Source organism: Musca autumnalis, unplaced genomic scaffold, assembly GCF_047663935.1.
Source record: "Musca autumnalis isolate F117 unplaced genomic scaffold, ASM4766393v1 scaffold_5, whole genome shotgun sequence".
Taxonomy (NCBI): Eukaryota; Metazoa; Arthropoda; class Insecta; order Diptera; family Muscidae; genus Musca; species Musca autumnalis.
Window position 1 is genome coordinate 202640456 of NW_027412088.1, and position 18517 is coordinate 202658972.

Below are 18517 nucleotides of genomic sequence, written 5' to 3' on the forward strand. Positions count from 1 at the left end.
ATTTTAAATCATTTTTAGTGTAGCAATTCACCGATGCATCTACCTTGTTTCATGTGCCAGCTTGCAACTTTTTGTATTTTCTAGCAACATGTTGCAAAAAACAGAGTTGTATACGAGGATTTATGCCAGATTTAAAACAAATCCACTCAATACGAGGATTTATTTTTGTATGGGAAATCTGGTAGATTTTGACTGGATTTAGCAAATAAAACCTGATAATGGGCTATATCCGGCTAATTATGTCATATCTAAATGACCTATAATGGGTACTTTACACGATATGTTTTTTACATATGAGTTGTCACTTTGCATATACAGTTTGTATGTACATTGCATGGTACAATAAGAAAGGTAGATGCATCGGCGAATTGCTACAACAAAGCAACTTTTTTTGTAATGTAAACTGTCAAAATTTTCGCCAAATGGTCTCTTGTTGTCTCTTTTTATCGCTTGTGTTTGTCTATAAAGTGTAGACATGCTATCTCTTACTTACCGAATCATATGGTTTTTTGTTTTGATTTTTCATGGCGAATTCATAGTTTTTTGACGTTTTAGATTCGATCAGCTGGGCTGAGGCATCTACCTTTCTAATTGTACCATGGTACATTGCATGGTGCAATAAGAAAGGTAGATGCATCGGCGAATTGCTACAACAAAGCAACTTTTTTTGTAATGTAAACTGTCAAAATTTTCGCCAAATGGTCTCTTGTTGTCTCTTTTTATCGCTTGTGTTTGCCTATAAAGTGTAGACATGCTATCTCTTACTTACCGAATCATATGGTTTTTTGTTTTGATTTTTCATGGCGAATTCCTAGTTTTTTGACGTTTTAGATTCGATCAGCTGGGCTGAGGCATCTACCTTTCTAATTGTACCATGGTACATTGTATAAAACCATGGTTTAATAAGAAAGGTTAGCCAAAGCTTTATGTCAATTAAATTTTTTTCATTCGAGTATGCCTAAAACTTCAAAACAATATAAACAAACTGTGTATGTGTGTGTGGTGTTTGAATAATATGCCAAACAATTTTAAAAACAATCGAATTCAATGATTTTTAAAATTGTTTTTAGACCATTTGTATGGAAGAAATTGGTGAGATTTGCATTGAAACAATCAGTTTATCATATTCACAAATCGATTATGTGGAGAAAACTTAACTCTTCTTTCATTTTTCGCGTTTTTTATAAAATGCTCAAAAAATGGATTGTAAACAAACGCACTTGTTGCTTTTATTTTGAAGTTTTAGGAATTCAAGAAAAACAAGGGTTCTATAGATTTTTTTCATTTAAATCTACCTCTTTACTTATACCATGTATAAAACGTTCTTCTTTTTACGCCATACGCTACCATTCTGTCTTTCATTCACTTTAAATTAATACTTTAATAACAACGATTGGCAACACTATTCATCTGTGCAACCAACTTCACACAAATTCGTATCAATCATCATATAGCGCTATAGAGCGGTAGCAGAATTTTTTTGGGTGTGTATTTAATATTGGAAAAAAGTGTTTTTAACAATTATTAACAAATAAATTTGTGTAAAATATTTAATCTTTCTAACAGTTTTCTCATCTTTCATCTAGAGTCGTAAGGTAAATCTACTAACATACTAAAAATATAACAGAAAAAGTGTTGTGAAATTTTGTGATTGGGATCCAACCCTTAAGAAAATGAAAAAAACCTACATATACACAAAGAAGAAGAAAAGAGAATTTACAAAAGAAAAAAAATGAATTCCATTCAAAGAACAAACTTTTTTATAGAGGCAATTGAGGTACGCATTGCATATTGTATTCTGGAATAGATTTTTCTCAGATTGCGAAGACAGTACTTTAACCATCTTTTAAAATGTTCTTCCTTCCTGTGTTCATGTCTTTTTTCCACAGACAAAAAGACCTTGCTCCAGTCAGGGATTTTTTTCTTTTTTAATTTGTATCATACCATAGAACCATTGCATAGAGCTCGCCTGCCACTCCCTTTTTATCTAGTGACACTGACCGTCCCCCTTACCCATAAAGTTTAGACAAATCCATTGTTGGGGGTGGGTGTTGTGGTGTTGTTGATTTTGTTGGTTTGGGGGTTGTTGCATGTGTATTTTAATCGATTGGTTAATGGTGGCATGCTAATAATGTAAACAAATGGGAGACAATTTCATGGCGTTTGTATACAATTTGCTCTGTGCTAATCTACTCCATGGCATATAGTGTACCTTTATTTGGCGGCGACTCTCTATTCAAGTCATTTTGTTGTCTGCTGTCAGCAATAATTGTTGCAATTGCGTTAAGGGTCTTTGCCTTTTGGTATCGTTTCCTTTTGGTTAGTAATTGTTGGTGTGTAATGTATCATCATTTTTTATAGTATATTTCTAGAATACATAGGCACCACCATGTGTACATGTACCATATAAAGCGAACTCACTCTAGTCATGGTTAATGTAAATATGTATAAATGTGTGTATGTATTTTTTTAATTCTAAAATAGAACAAATGAAACGTAGTTGTTTTATGGACCTTCAAGCATTTGTTGTATTTATGGAGATTTTTATTTGATAATAACAGCAAGTTAAATGAACAGTCTTTCGTACCGTTCCATTTAACTTTTCATATCGTTAAACCCTGGAGTTGCCAAAATTAATATATTCATGTTTTTCCCCATAGTGAGACCTTCACAATGATTTTGCTTCCACTGTACTTATATTTCAAGATTGAAAATTGGGAACTATGAATGTCATAGGTTGCTTACAGTCTGCATACTAGGTTAAGTGCACCAGTAGTCGGCACTTTAAGGATTCTCGGATATTTACCCGTATGTAATTCCGAGTCTAAATATCCAATCAAATTGATTTTAAATTGTTATGATTCGTTATTTTGTGTAGTTTTAGATTATATAAACAATTTTTTTGATTATTTCTGTTCAACATGCAAAAATTACAATTTTAGTGAAATACTGCTTTTTCACCAGTAGTCGGCACCATTACCCAATAGTCGGCGTGATATGATCCAGTAGTCGGCATGTTACATTTAAATAAAGAAAAAATGCATACTTTATATTTTTTCTTAAATATTTGAAAGAACAACAGCTTAAGCATTAGATATTTATACATTTCTAGTTTATTATATACATTTCTTTTGATTTTACTTCAAAAAATAAGGAAATTAAAACATATTGTTTAAATAAATTAGTTTGTACCAATAGTCGGCATCAATTACCCAGTTGTCGGCACCCCACAACGTACGTACTTCAAATCATGGCTAATATTGCTTAAAATCGCTAAACTTCCTTTCAAATTGAAAATTTTTTTTTTATTAATTAGCCTTTAAAGTATTTGTTAAGTATTTTTTATATTTTTTAGCTAAAAGTAATAGATAAAAGCCAATGTTTATAACCCCATGCCGACTTCAGGCAGCAAAAATTGCACAATTGTAAATTTTTTTTAAAAATTTCTTTTTCTAAAGTGTTTTTTAACTGTTCTCTACATATATAACAAAAATGTTGTGGAAAATTTCTTCATTTTAATATAATTACAGAGCTTATAAGGTTAACATCTCCACAATTTTTTTCTTAAGAAACATGCATTTTCCGTTGTGGTGAAAATCCTTCACTGACAAAAACTTAAATTTCGATATAAAAATTGGTCCTAGCACAATGAAATTTTATATAAAGTTAGCTGACAATATTGTTAAAGCATTTTTAAGATTATTTTCCTATTTTGTTTTCTTAATTTTCAGTTATTTGAGTTCAAATTCAAAAGGTGCCGACTACTGGTACATGCCGACATTAGGTGCACTTACCCTATAAGTGAATAATAGAATCGGCTGGAGTGCATGTAAAGGGGGTGACGAGACTATCGATGTTTGGCTTGAGTCCAGTATAGCATGTGATTTTTTTTAATTTCACCAGTATTTCAAAAAATTCGAGAACGGCCCTTAAACAATGCACGATAGGCATCTTATTTCCAACAACAGATCAACATATTGGGGAATAAACGCTTTAATTGCTACTTTTTCAGTTCAAAATGAAACATATCCCGAGTAGCATTGCGACTCTTCATTCTTGACTTTAATTTCTCAACGAAGTTAATTTTTTTCTTGGTCTGTTTAGGACTGTTGGGAAATAGATATTGTAGCATCCGTACTATTGTTACAGAATGGGACGAGTAAGACACGGGTCATCGGAACATCGACTTCTTCCATTCGTCTGTGGTTCCTCGGAAGAAGATCTCATCTGTTCAAGGCCCCTACTGTTACTGTTACAAATACCTGGCTGTCTCGGAATAGATCAAATGTGTTCAATAACAGTTTCGTTACATATTCAACTTGAGAGGACGGTTCTGATTACTTCGGCCGCGACACTAGCCTCCAATTAACACATCGTTTTCGAGATTGTGAGATAGCTTTTAAGAGTCGCACAAGAAGTCGTACAAGAAGTTTTCAAATCATATTTTGGTTTTCGACTAAGTCACCACCCCTTTTTGTAAATGTTGAAACCTCTTTTTTCTGCAGGTTTTTATTAGTTCGAATCGGAATTTGGCGATTTCAACATCTTTACACTTTTTTGTGGCCGTTTTAGCTTAGCTGTCACCTGTAATGTTGAATGTTGGTTTTTTGAGGTGTCGACAGGGGAATTCCTTGTCAAAGAGTTTGCAATCCATTTGACTTGGAGTTTTCTAAATACTAGCTTTAAATGTTGGAATTGAAATATCAATCTCCCCGCGCTGCGGCACCTTTATTTCCTTCTTCTTACAATGGTTGTTGCATCAGATTCTAAAGGGTAGGTCAACATCTCCTTTGTCAGTTTTGAACAATGTATCTCGATTGAAGAACGGCATATAAATCAGCATAATGTCCTGCTTAACACCTTGGTACATGCTTCCTCAGAAACCCAAAGGTCTAAGGAATGCGTCCTCATGCAATAATACTGTCTGCTATGTCAAACAGGAGCAATAGTTCTCATCATGACTTTGTGGCCGGCATGAAGGCGATTGTTCACACACCCTGGTTTAGCTCGAATGCAGTCGATATGCTATCCGGGCAGATTTAGCCAGTCCGACAGTCTGTTTCCCTTCAAGGTGTTTTTTTCAACAAAGCTCTTCCAAGACATTTTTCATATATTAACCCTAATGGGAACTGATAATTTAACGACCTAGCATTAGGGATTCGTAGGACAAAATATTCCACAGATCTCTTTGAAAATATTAAGTCCTTATTTAATTTATTAATTTCCGCATCACTTCAAGGTTGTTAATCCGGAATAATTGTCCCTATAAGTAGAACAACTGCTTCAGAATTTCACCGGCTACAAAATTATACATCTTCAATGTAAATCTGGCGTCCTCGTTAACTTATTGGGTAACTAAATACATAGATTCCTTATATACTAAGTTATGTCGGTTAGTTTAGGCCTCAGCTGGAAGGGGTTCTGTATTCTTAGTAAGATGCATAATGTTTACTTTGTACTATGCTAAGAGGTAAGGAAATTAACCTACCTATCGAACTTAAGACTGTGACACATACATATGAATATCATAATGATCGGTACAATCAGACTTACCGCCAGTTTTTGTTAGGAAATGTTCATTTTATACATTAGAAATAATATAGACATCGATAGCACAGCTTCCAGATGGCGTAGACACATTTTCTTTTGTAGACATCTAAGAATACTTTGTCTAAAACTCAACGCCAAAAAATTTCCCAAAGACCGGAAAATTGATTCTGCAAGAGTCTATTTTTGAAAATTTTATAATTTTTTTTCTATATAAATTTGACAGAAATTTCAGAGCAAAAATTTGAAAAAATGTTAATTATTTTTTTGTTAACAAAAACGGGGCGTACTTTGTTCAGTTTTACATTAAGTCAGTTCATGATACAATAAGAAGGTAGCAGCAATTGCCGTTTTTGGTAACATAAGATGTCAAAATTTGACATAAATTGAATGCAATTGACACATTATGTTACCATCAGCTGGGCTGATAATGCTACCTTCTTATTGTATCATGGGTCAGTCCATATTTACATTAGGCAATTTTCCTTGTGGCAATTGTTTGTTGGATGGAGAGGGGAGACATATGAGAACCCTTTACCTCTCTACAACGTCTCTCACCGACAACCTGACAATATAAATATGTTACTACTAACAATTCTTTTTTTAAATACGGGTAGGGCCATCAAATAAAACTTTGGCACTGTCTCTCAATGATCATGAAAAATGACCCTTTGCCATTGTATTTTGCACTTTTCAATGGGGGTACTTTCCAATCACAAATTTTCTAAAGAATATTATTTATATATTTTATTTTATGTATATATTTTTACTTTTGTTTTTTTTTTTTATTGTAATATTAACCCCCTCACCGGCATTTTACCCCTCATCACATTTATGTTTTTTTTTTCTCTATTCCGAATTAATTGCAGCATAGTATAAAAAATATATTTGTATGCACTACAAACCAACCAACCACCACCACCACTACCACCAATAAAACTACCCATTTACTAAACTCATCCCTTCCAAATATCACAGTAGCATCTTGTTTTTGTTCAATTACCACCAACTCCTAAATAAAAATTCAACAAAAGAACTGATCTTTACTTTATTCCTTAACTACTCCAAAAAACGCGCAAATAATCACCATAGGACTATCCGAGACAGCAGTTATGGACGTTATGTCTTCTTCACTGCAACAGCAACGTATCATTGTCGAACAATTAAGGCGGGAAGCAGCCGTGGACCGTCAACCGGTATCTGAGTCTTGTGCTGCCATGATGCGTTATATATCGCAACATGAACAGGAAGATTACCTTTTGACTGGTTTCACCAGTCAAAAAGTCAATCCATTCCGTGAGAAGTCTTCATGCAGTGTTCTTTAAATGATGATAAATTAGATGTAATGAAAAAAACTTGGAAGGACGAGACGGACGGATGGATAGATGGATGGATGACGACGGCATTGATGAAGGCTAATGGAATGCGTGGGGAATGGAGGAATTTCAAGAGGCAACGAAATAGTAAACGAGAAGTGGATTCTAGTATTGGTAAAAGCAAAAACTTCAACATGGTCATCAAAAAGCTAAGCGAGTAATAATCCCCAACAATATATCAGCAATAAATAGTTTTAAATATCCTGCAAACAAATCTTGGAAGTGAAAACATCAATCAAGTACTCCAACCAATAACAATACAACAACATATTTTGATGACATTATTCCAAACATCATATTATTGTATTACAGTATATACATATATATATTATTCATATATATCAAAATTATATACACTTCTCTGTCTACTATTATTATATACATACTATTATTATATTGATATTTATGATAAACAGTAACAAGTAAATTACAACAACAATAACATACCTAAATATTTAAACTATTTATAATTATCAAAAATCAAACCAAAAAAAAAGTAATTACTTTATTATATATTCAGATATATGTATATTTACTTGTATTGTCTTATCCAAGAGAAAACGAACCTAAATCATGCCGCCGTTGTCATCATTTTGCAGAACAAGAACAAAAATATCTCATTAAAAACGAAACTTTATTGACAAACAAACAAATATAGAGATCTCTATTCATTTATTTTTTGTTTTATAGCTCATTTTACATACAGCAACAAAATTCACGACTTTTCAATTAAAAACTAAAGAAACATTAAATATATGAAATTTAAACCAAAACAACAAACAACTCCAATACAACAGAAACCCCAAAAACCCAAGTAGATAAACAGAAGACAAAAACCAACCCCTCCTAGGAACACTTTACCCACAACAAATTGACAAATGACAAAATTGCAACAACATTTTAGTAAATGCTTCTAAATTTCCAAAAAAGGTAAACGAAAAATCTACTTTATACATAATTTTATTAAAAAAAAAGTAATTTTTCCTCCCCAAAAATTAAACAAATTAAAACCTTATAACAAATCTATATTGAAAACAAATATTTAATAGAAATTAACAAAAAAACAATGCTTTAAAAATAATATAAAGTCAACAAAAAACAAATTAAAATTAATAACATAAAAAATACATAAATTTTTTCTTCGTTATCAACTTAAATTTTAATCTTCAAAGTAAGAACAGCAAGAAAACCGTTAACAAGTTATTAAATACTTACGAATATATTAGCTTAGTATACAACAAACAAATGATTATTGAATTTTTCCCTCAGGTCCTCCCAACCGCGGACCTCAAATTAAACAAACATATTTAATCAAACTCCAATTTAACAAAAACAATGTTTTAGCGCGCGTTTAAAACCAAATTATATATTTTGCTAGCTACATTAAGCTTTAATGATGATTATTAAAAAAAACATATTTATGGTAGTTACTTAAAAAATATATAACGTTAAAATTGTTAAAAAAAAACCAACAACAACCATGGTGAGCCAACTTGAATGCAGCATAAAAAATACTTTTTAACATTTCTTGGGCACTTTGCCAAAAAGAAAATTTACACTTATAATAATTACACTTTAATCAAAAGAAAAAAATGTTATTCATTGGAAAATGAATGGAAGGAAGCAAATACGTTTTTTTTTTAGATAACGCAATTGAAAACTTACGGAATGGTTAGGTCATAAAATGTATATGGACAGTGGATAGTACTTTAATTTCCTATGGGTATTTCGATTTTGATTATATATCGCATTCCTTCAAATCAACATTCTTCGATTTCCTAAAATTTTATAGAGAAACCTTTTGGCACTTCCCCAAAATTAGACGTTATATTACCAAATCAAAATTGTGCTACTAGAGTAGTTCTTCCTTCGATTTCCTAAAATTTTATAGGGAAACCTTGTAGCATTTCGTCCCCAAAATTAGACGTTATATTACCATTAGATACCAAAGTGTTAATAACATTCAAGCTGTGTAAACCTGCTAGATAAAACGGTAAAGCATGTTTGCGTAGCCACTTACTAAAGTTCATGATTAAAGCATCCTAAGGTTCTTGGCAAATCGAAGAAGAGGTCTAGAATCTATGTTGGAGTACGAAGTGACTTTATCACCACCACGTTTTCACAGAATTAGCAATAATCCACATATCTTTCCTCCTATTTCTGATTTTTGATACGACTGCCCTTTTCACAAATCGTACGACAGAAACTGCACGCTATATGGCAAACTTTTCACACGCTTGACACGTCAAAACTTTTAGATAGAGGGTGGGGGTACTTGTCGGATAATTGATCTGACATTTCCCATGCAGAACAAATTTTAACCGATTTGATGGTATTGCTATTTGTAGATGGGATAGATGGGATACCAGTGACATTAGATAGTCCCCGATATAGACAGTGAATATGGATTCTTCCCTTACCTCGCCGAAAATTAATAGAACAATAAGTATTCTATTAGAATATCTATAGTTTTTCTCATTGAAATGTTAATAACGAAGTTCTAGAGGCTTCTTATATGAGAGCAATAGAGTTTTTCTTCTCATAGAGGAGTACTACTAGGCCTTTGCATAAAAACCAATAAAACAGTCTTAGAGGCTTCATGTACAAGACTCTTTGGGAACAATATGTCTATTCGGTGGAGACCAATAAGAAGGTTTTTTAACACACGACCAATATATCTTCTCCTAGAAGACCACTCACTAGTCCTCTTATAGTATAAACAAAAGAACTACGCATAGAAGACTAATTGGTCTATGTATAGAAGACAAATAGGTATTCCCTTGTAGCAGCGATCGAAATTTTATAGATGCAGAGTAGGTATTCCTATAAACCAACGGGTCTTTCCTAGAAGACCAATAGGTTTTTATTTTAAGGGACTAATTGGTATTCACATGGAAGATTCATAGAGAACAAATTCTTCAATGTACACAACCCGTCCTTTTCAGAGATTGTTATGAGACACCAACTGGTTGATGCCGTCACAGAAGATCAGTTGGTTCCTCATCAAAGACTGGTTGGTTTTCTAGATTGGTTGGCCTCTCATAGAAACGCAGTTAGCCTTCCCATAGAAGACCAATTACTCTTCTATTAGACGATCGATTAATGTCCTCATAGCAGATCGGTTGGTTTTTTCATAGATGACTGGTTTCTCTTTTCAGAGTAGACCGGTTTGTTTTCCATAAAGGACAGATTGGTCTTCTCAAGCCGGTATTCAATGAAATGACCACCGCTCTTCTATGAGATTACCAACCGGTTTTCTATGAGAAAGCCAACCGGACTTCTATAATGATACCAATCGATCTTCTATGAAAAAACAACAGCGGTTCTACTTGCAAAGACCAAACTATCTTCTGAGAAGAGACCAATCGATCTTCTATGAGAAGACTAAACGGTCTTCTATAAGAAGACCAACTGGTCTTTTATGTGGAGACTGATTTGTATCCTCAATCAAGATCGGTTAGTCTCTTCAAAGAAGACCGGTTGGTAATCTCATAGAAAACCGATGGGACTCCTCATAGGAGATCGGTTTGTATCCTCATAGAAGATAGGTTGGTCTCTTCATAGAAGACCGGTTGGCAGTCACTTAGAAAAGGGTTTGTCATTAATCACCACTAAGCCCAGTAGTGATGCCCGCAATTTTGGGGGTTATATAGACGTGAAAATAAATACAGTCGAAATCGCTTATAACGTCGGTCAAGGGAACGACGAAATTTGTCGCTATAACCGATATGTCGTTATAAGCGATAGGGCTATAAAGGGCCCAGAGATTTGGGACTTTTGGATATCGTCGTTATAACCGATATGACGTTATAAACGACGTCGTTATAAGCGATTTCGACGTATATTTCACTTCAACTTTTTAATGACTTTTTAGGTTAGGTCTGACAAGAAAGCCTAGAACCGCGTATGGAACTATATGAACCATAAAAATTAATTTTGTGTTAATGGTTAATCCCTCTAAAGTAGCGTTGAATATATTTCTTCCATTGGCCAAACTTATAAATTTTAAATTTATTTTTTCTATAAGAAAGAAAAATTAAAAAAATTAATAATTATGTGATAACATAATAATTGTGATAACAAATATGGCTTCCATTTATTTATAAACTAAAATATATTTTCAAAATTATGAAGAGGGATTTTAATAATACAAAGTTGAATTTTTGAGTGATGCCACTAGACGAAATGAAAATAATTATTAGCCTAATCATAATTTCGAAAATCAAACATTATCCCAATTTTATAAAAGAGGGAATTAATGAAAGTGAGAAATTTCCCACAAGCACGGATTGGCGGTATATATCACGCAGACATGTGTTGTGTGATATGTATGTGTATAATCCTAAAGAACATTAAAATTTAAGTGCATACTTTTAGGCACATCAAAGAACAATTTTTATTTGGTGTCTTTATGGTTATTGTTTTTAGCTAAAAATATAGATTAAAAAACCTTCTGTAAATTAAAATTGTATAAAAGGTGATTTGAAACAGAACTATTTTTAAAGATTAAAATTGAACACATTACGTTGGGGGTTTTGTTGTCGTGAGCAAACATCAAAATCTTTAACGCAATACCCTCAATATAATATTTAAAAGTGCTTTTGTATCATATTGCTTCCAAGTACTTTATACTTACTCAACTATTTTGTAGGTTAGAGTTCAAGACAAAATTAAGAATGCGAATATCTTCTTTAGCAAATTAGAATAAAACACGTCCAAGTACATTAAAGTTGAAAGTTAATTCGGGAAAATCTCCCTTGAAACAAAACAATTTTTAAGGTTATAATTGAACAATTTACATTGGGGGTTTTGTTGTCGTGAGCAAACATCAAAATCTTTAATGTAATACCCTCAATATAAGCTATTTAGTATTTTTTGTATCATGTTAACCAACTGTTTTGTAGGTTAGAGATGAACTGATAACCTTGATGTTGACATATTTAGTATGGAAATAGAAAAATTCTTAACGAAATGCCCCTATTAGACTTTTAGAATATAACAATACTAATCCTCCTGTTAATAATAAAGTTAAATTACCAAAAAAAAAACTCTTAACTATTTTGTAGGTTATAATTGAACAGATTACTTTGGGGGTTTTGTTGTCGTGAGCAAATAAAAAAATCCCTAACGAAATAACCTTATTATATACAGAATAGTTGATTGTCTTATTACTATAAAAAAAATCCTTGCAAAATGACCTAAATGATTTGAATATTACCATGATCTCAGTTATATCAAAAGTTGTGGCTCTATATAGTACCAAATTTTCACAAATCTAGACATATGACTTCTAAATGACCATCTTTTCTTAAAAGGCCATCATAAAAATAATACGAAAAGTATTTTGAAAAAGTAGCAATTTGAAGGTTATAATTGAACACATTACGTTGGGGGTTTTGTTGCCGTGAGCAAACAACAGAATCCTTAACGAAATACCCTCCTTGAGCTTTCAAGTTGTTTTTAATTGAAAAAACTCACTTATAGTAGGTAGATATGTATGTTTAACTGAAACAAAGTAATCGAAAAATGTTTTTAATTATTTGAGGTTATAGAGAATATTTTTTTAGGTAATATTTAATCACATTACGTTCAAGGTTGTGAGCAAACTACAAAATCTTCAACGAAATACACACAACATAGTTTTATTTTTTTTTCAAAACAATTTTTTTCAATAATTATTATTATAAGTTATAAATTAACATATTACGTTGAGGGTTTTGTAGTCGTGAGCAAACTACAAAATCTTTAACGAAATAACCATTTTAAACGCTTCTTACTAATTTTTGACTCAAACTTGTAAAAAATATATATACATATTAGAGGTTATAATTAATCGTATTTCGTTTAAGGTTTTGTTGTCGTGAGCAAACAACAAAATCTTCAACGAAATTACTTATTAAACATATCCCTTTTATTTTTTTCTAATCGTTTTTTACAAATAATAAAAAAAAAAATGATCTCAGGAACGTTGGTTTATTAAAACTGCAGTTAATAAATGAAAGTTCCTGATGCCAACAAAATAACAAATCCCATTGCATCTCAAATCGCATTATTTAATACAAAACAGAAACAACAACTTTTGGAAAATTAACCTCAACTAACGAACAGAAAATTCTCAACAATTGCGTTATTTAAAAAAATTTTTGCTTTAAACAATTCAATTGTTATTAGTTAAAATAAAATATATCAAACAAATATTATAACTATTTTCTTCGTATATAAACAAACATATTTAAACAGTTACTTCTCTAAAATTAAAAACCTAACCAAATAGTTATTGAATAGTTTGCTAAAAAAAAATGTCCCCAAAAATGATACGCGTTTTACAGATTCTCAAGAATTCTAATATTTCAAAGCAATACTTGATTTAATTTCAAACTTTAAATCAAATTTTATTTATTCTCAAAAGTTAAACGAAATTCAAGGAAAATAATTACTAAACAAATACATCAACAACTCTGTTAATATTTTATTAAACTCAAATAACCGTAACAAAACAAAAAGAAATTAACTAACAACAAACTTTCTCAAAAGCTTCTTCTTTACATTCCAACTAAAATGTTACAACAAATTAAGAAAATTTAAACACAATGTTGCAAAATTTTTAAGATTTGCTTTGAACAAAATGTTTAAAGCTGAATCTTTGAAATTTTGCCTTAAAACCTCAAACACACACAAATAACAAAATACAAACAAATCGTTAATATTTCCAAAGAATATTTATATACAATATACTTATATTTAATATTTTTGTTTTTGATTTACATTTTTTGATGAAGTTGCTCGTTGTCGCGTCACACTTGCCCAAAAATACCTGATAGATAGATATAGACGTTTATTGGAAAACAATGTTGTTCGAGTAATAGGACACTTGTTGTTGGGGTGACAGACACCACACACTTCTTCAGACATTATTATACAAACAGAACACAATAATAAATAACAACAGAAACCACCAAAAGATATCACATCATAAATTCAAAACCAACCATAATGAAGCAATAAAATCTATAAAGTTCGTTTGCTTGGAGAGATTTCAATAAAAACTACAAATTTAGATGTGTTAACTAGTGGGACACAGTAAAAAAAAAAGAAAACAAAACTAAAATTCTCAATTTGTGTTTTATTTCCAAACCTATTTTAACTATAAAATTATAACAAATATTTTTGTTTCAATTTCATAAAACATTTCTTGGTTGTTGCAGTTAAATTGTCATTTTCCCCCCAGACAGTCACTTCTAGTAGACGTAAAACCAAAAGAAGACCTTGTCACCCATGCATTTTACACATCCAGACACATGATGATGTTCCATTATTACAAAGACAAACATACATTTTTTCTTCCTTTTGTAAATATTTTTATTTTTTTTTTATTTGCAAGAAAATCATTATTTTTGCAATAGTTTTTTTTTTCTTTTTTTTGGATGAATAGATTTTTTATTGGTTATGAGTGAAAATCTTAAAAAAATACAATGAAAAACGAGAAAGTAGTTTCATCAACAAGAAATCGTAAGTAAAAATTAGACATTATTTTTTAATACATTACGCAGCATGGTGGTGTGAGTGGTACACAGAAGTTTTGATGAGGATTAACATATGTACGTTAAACGTTAGATGAAAAAGGAGTGGGTGTGTGTGTGATTAGTAGTATGATGATATTCATATTTAACTCTCATCATCACTGCCAGCATTTTGACGTGGCTTAGGACCGCCAGCCCTCTTGGCCATAATAATTTGATCAACTTTGAGAATTGTGGTGGCAGCACCAACAGCATATTTCATGCCCCAATATTTCGATTGGAAGAGATCGTAAATCTTGTTGGTGGTAACATCGATGGTTTCAACGGCTTCAGCTTCAATATTGAAGCCAATATTTTTACCCTTACCATCGGCATGGGCCAAATATAATTGATTTACGACTTCTGTGGCATTAACGCCGGTATTTTCTGCCAAAGCTTTGGGGAATGATTCTAGAGCGGTAGCAAAACGTCTTACTGCATACTGTTCCAAGCCGGGCAATGTATCAGCATAGGCAGCGATTTGAGTGGCCAATTCAATTTCAACAGCGCCAGCGCCAGGTACATAACGGCCATCGCGTGACAAACACTTGAAATTGTTGACACCATCATCAATGGCACGTTCAATGTCGTCCAAGAAGTTATCGGTGGCACCACGGATAACAATGGTGGCAATTCGGGAATCTTTGCCTTCATTTCTGAAATTAAAAAAAAAAATGTTTTTAAAGGCTCCATAAAAAGTTTATGTACAGTTTAAGGGCTCCACCCCAACACTTCTATGAGAAGGTCTTCTATGAAGAGTCCCACTGGACTCCAACAAAAAGATCTACACGTGTTCTACCACAATACTTATTCGTCTTCTATGTGAAGCCTATATTTCAACAAATTTCCAATAACCAAAGACTTACTGATCCTCTATGAAAAGTACTACTGGTCATATATAAAAAGAACCGCTGATCTTCTTTGAGAAGACCTACTAGCAAAATACCTACTGGTATTTTATGGGAAGCCTGTCTTCCAACAGATTTTCAATGGAAAGACTAAGTGGTCCTCTATGAAAAGTACTACTGGTCTTTTATAACAATTCCTACCGGCGATATATGAGAAGGACTAATGGTAGTCTATTGGAAAACCTAATGGTCTTCTATGAGAAGTCGTAACGCTGTTTATGGGGTGAGAAGACCAAATGGTCTTCTATGAGAAGACTCAAAAGAGTCATAAGTAGCTGGTAGGTAACATTTTCACTGCTATTCCGGATGGGAGCCCCTAAATTTAGTTTAGTTCGATTATATCTTATGATTCACTTACCTGAAAGCCACAATAGTGGTGTCTCCCAATTCTTCAATGCAAACCTTATCACAATAGCCCAATTCTTCTTGACTGGGTGTGGTAATGCGTGGCAATACGGTGGCATTAACAGCTCTAGCCAAACGTCTCAAATCAAATTTGGAATTCAAACGGACAGCCATTATACCATATTTATTCAGGAAATGCAAAGCCATATCACCAACTTTACCACCAGAAACAACAACCTTGGCTCCAGTATCAGCAATGGCCTTAATTTGATTTTCCAAAAGACTTTCTTCACCCGACGAAAAGTTCATTAGCTCATCGGCGGACTTAATCAGTACAGTGCCCTTAGTTTCAGTCTGAATAATATCAAGAGGACAGGTGAAAATGGCAATTTTGGTTTTCTCCGCAAACGTCACATCACCTTCAACGAAACGTTTGAACACCATACCATGGACAACTTCGGACTTGGACAAACCACTGCCCAATATCTTGCACACACGAATATTATCCACATTGAAGGTACCCTTATCGGGTAAAATGGAAACACAGGCCTTGGCAACCAAATCGGTGAGGAAATCTTCTTGGCCATATTGTTTGGACATAATGGCAGATTTCATTGCTTCTTTCACCTGTTCAACATCACGGTAATCTTTCACTTCGTGGCAAACCAATTTGGGCAATATTTCAAGAGCCTTTTCCAAAGCTTTTTCATAACCTTCGGCAATTTCAGCAGTGGTGATACCCAAACGCAACAGTTCTTCGGCTTTTTCCAACAAGGCACCAGCAAAGATGACAACAAAATTGGTGCCATCACCTACTTCGGAATCTTGCATTTCGCTAGCCATGACCATAAGTTTGGCAGCTGGATGTTCAACATCCAATTCACGCATAATTGTGCCGGCATCACTGGTCACAAATTGTTTCTCAATGTGGTTGATGATCATTTTGTTCATTCCATTTGGACCATAGGCCGAACGCATGGTCTGTGCGAATTCTTTGCAGGCTGTGATGTTGCGATAGACAGCCTCTTCCAGACCGCTGTACATCTTTGGAAAGAAAACAAAATTTTTATCATTTTCACATTTTCATTAATTCATGAAATTAAATTTTTGCAGAATTTTAACATTTGCTACTTTTTGGCCGTCTGTCTCGTGATGAGTCAGTCAAAACGATGACATACCCGATGCCGGATGGCAGGGGGGTGCAGTGTTCATTAAGAACCGCATGACATACGTTTTGTTTTTGGACAAATTTTTAATGAAATACGTTGAATATTGCAAAAATTGCTTTATCCTCCAATGACTTTTACTTACCCGTGCACCATCTTTGAGCATTTGAGAAACTCCGGGTGCTTTGGGAACAGATAAAGCCATTTTTATGCACAGATTTTTTCCTTTTACAAACGGTGTGAAGAAACGCAATGGAAAACAAATTAACCTCACTCTGATACGAGAATGCCGAATTTCACTGTTCTCCTATTCTCTCATTCGTAAAATATTCGAATACCGGGTATTCGGGTATTCGGTAATATTTTACGAATGAGAGAATAGGAGGGCAGTGAAATTTTTACGAATGGAGGAATAGCAGGACAGTGAAATTTTACGGGTGTGGCAACACTGTCTAGAAGGGCAGTGAATTAAAGTAAAATTAGAAAAGTATCTATGAAAATACATTTATTTAACAAATTATTTTGTATTTTGCATTTAATTAATTCTCGTGGTATTTAAAATAATATCTAAATTCGCCCTTAATTGGATATAATTAAGAAAAATGAGCGTAAATAGCCCCTGTAGGAAATGTCAATAGTGAATCTATACTGACTTACTTGACATTGTAGACAACTCATGTTATTTCCTATAGACATTTTGTATGAACGTGTCATTCGAAAGTCAGTTTTTTGGCTTATAGCTCATTTAGACTAGCCATAAATCCTCGACTGGATTTAATAAATCCAGTACAAATCTCACTGCATTTAGATATACATTTTGGAGGATTTAAATGGCAGTCAGCTGATTTTTGTTCATAGCACAATTACCAAGGTAGATGCATCAGCCCATCTGAACGAATGTGAAACGACAAAAGAATTTTTTTGTAAATTGAATTCGTCTCAAAAAACGTACGTCAAATTACAAATGTATTGTTTAATACTGAAAATGTTAGCACATTATGCTACTAATGCCAACTAAATAGCAAATAAAGAATTATTTTATCGCAGTTTGCCCATATACAATAAATAAACGAATTATTTTATCGTTTAGACATCATAAATATTAGTTTTGGTTGATTAAAATCAACTTTGTACATCAAAACAAATTTAATTTTTCCGCCTTGTTTAAAAATGTTTACATTTTAAATTATTTTAGTGTAGCAATTCACCGATGCATCTACCTTGTTTCTTGTGTCAGCTTGCAACTTTTTGTATTTTCTAGCAACATGTTGCAAAAAACAGAGTTGTATACGAGGATTTATGCCAGATTTAAAACAAATCCACTAAATAGGAGGATTTATTTTTGTATGGGAAATCTGGTAGATTTTGGCTGGATTTAGCAAATAAAACCTGATAATGCGCTAAATCCGGCTAATGGTGTCATATCTAAATGGCATATTATATTGAACTTTTTATAGATTAAAAAGCTACATGGTACGTTTAATAGGACGATGAACTTACACTTTTGTTTAAATAGTATATTTTATTAAAGAAAAAGACTTATTATTGAAAATGCTAAAAAAGTAAAAATTATATAATAGTAAGTTTACATTTACGAAATCCACTCGATTTCAATT

The 18517-nt window shown here is 32.7% G+C and overlaps 2 protein-coding genes across 3 annotated transcripts; one reads left to right on the forward strand and one right to left on the reverse strand.

The window, feature by feature from the left end:
• The first annotated feature begins 1336 nt into the window (after positions 1 to 1336).
• On the forward strand, positions 1337 to 7576 carry LOC141406552 (guanine nucleotide-binding protein subunit gamma-1). Of its 2 annotated transcripts, XM_073992212.1 has the most exons (3): positions 1389 to 1484; positions 1567 to 1595; positions 6640 to 7576. In XM_073992212.1, the coding sequence occupies exon 3, from the start codon at positions 6660 to 6662 to the stop codon at positions 6870 to 6872; it is 213 nt and encodes a 70-aa protein (XP_073848313.1). In that variant the 5' UTR covers positions 1389 to 1484; positions 1567 to 1595; positions 6640 to 6659; the 3' UTR covers positions 6873 to 7576. The 2 variants fall into 2 exon arrangements, with proteins under 2 accessions (XP_073848312.1, XP_073848313.1); XM_073992211.1 differs by lacking the exon at positions 1567 to 1595 and having other exon boundaries at positions 1337 to 1484.
• A 6681-nt stretch (positions 7577 to 14257) lies between these two features.
• CCT8 (chaperonin containing TCP1 subunit 8) lies at positions 14258 to 17240 on the reverse strand. The gene is made up of 3 exons (XM_073992207.1): positions 17047 to 17240; positions 15749 to 16779; positions 14258 to 15138 (listed from the first exon to the last, which is right to left on the reverse strand). The coding sequence occupies exons 1-3, from the start codon at positions 17104 to 17106 to the stop codon at positions 14589 to 14591; spliced, it is 1641 nt and encodes a 546-aa protein (XP_073848308.1). The 5' UTR covers positions 17107 to 17240; the 3' UTR covers positions 14258 to 14588.
• Between the last annotated feature and the right edge of the window lie 1277 nt (positions 17241 to 18517).

Excerpts from the sequence above, each read along its gene's own strand:
- LOC141406552 (XM_073992211.1), top strand. The coding sequence starts at position 6,660 with ATGGACGTTATGTCTTCTTCACTGCAACAGCAACGTATCATTGTCGAA.
- CCT8 (XM_073992207.1), bottom strand. The coding sequence starts at position 17,106 with ATGGCTTTATCTGTTCCCAAAGCACCCGGAGTTTCTCAAATGCTCAAA. Across the intron at positions 16,780-17,046 it reads TGCTCAAAGATGGTGCACGG|ATGTACAGCGGTCTGGAAGA; the intron begins GTAAGTAAAAGT and ends TTCTTTCCAAAG. Across the intron at positions 15,139-15,748 it reads ACCACTATTGTGGCTTTCAG|AAATGAAGGCAAAGATTCCC; the intron begins GTAAGTGAATCA and ends TTTTAATTTCAG.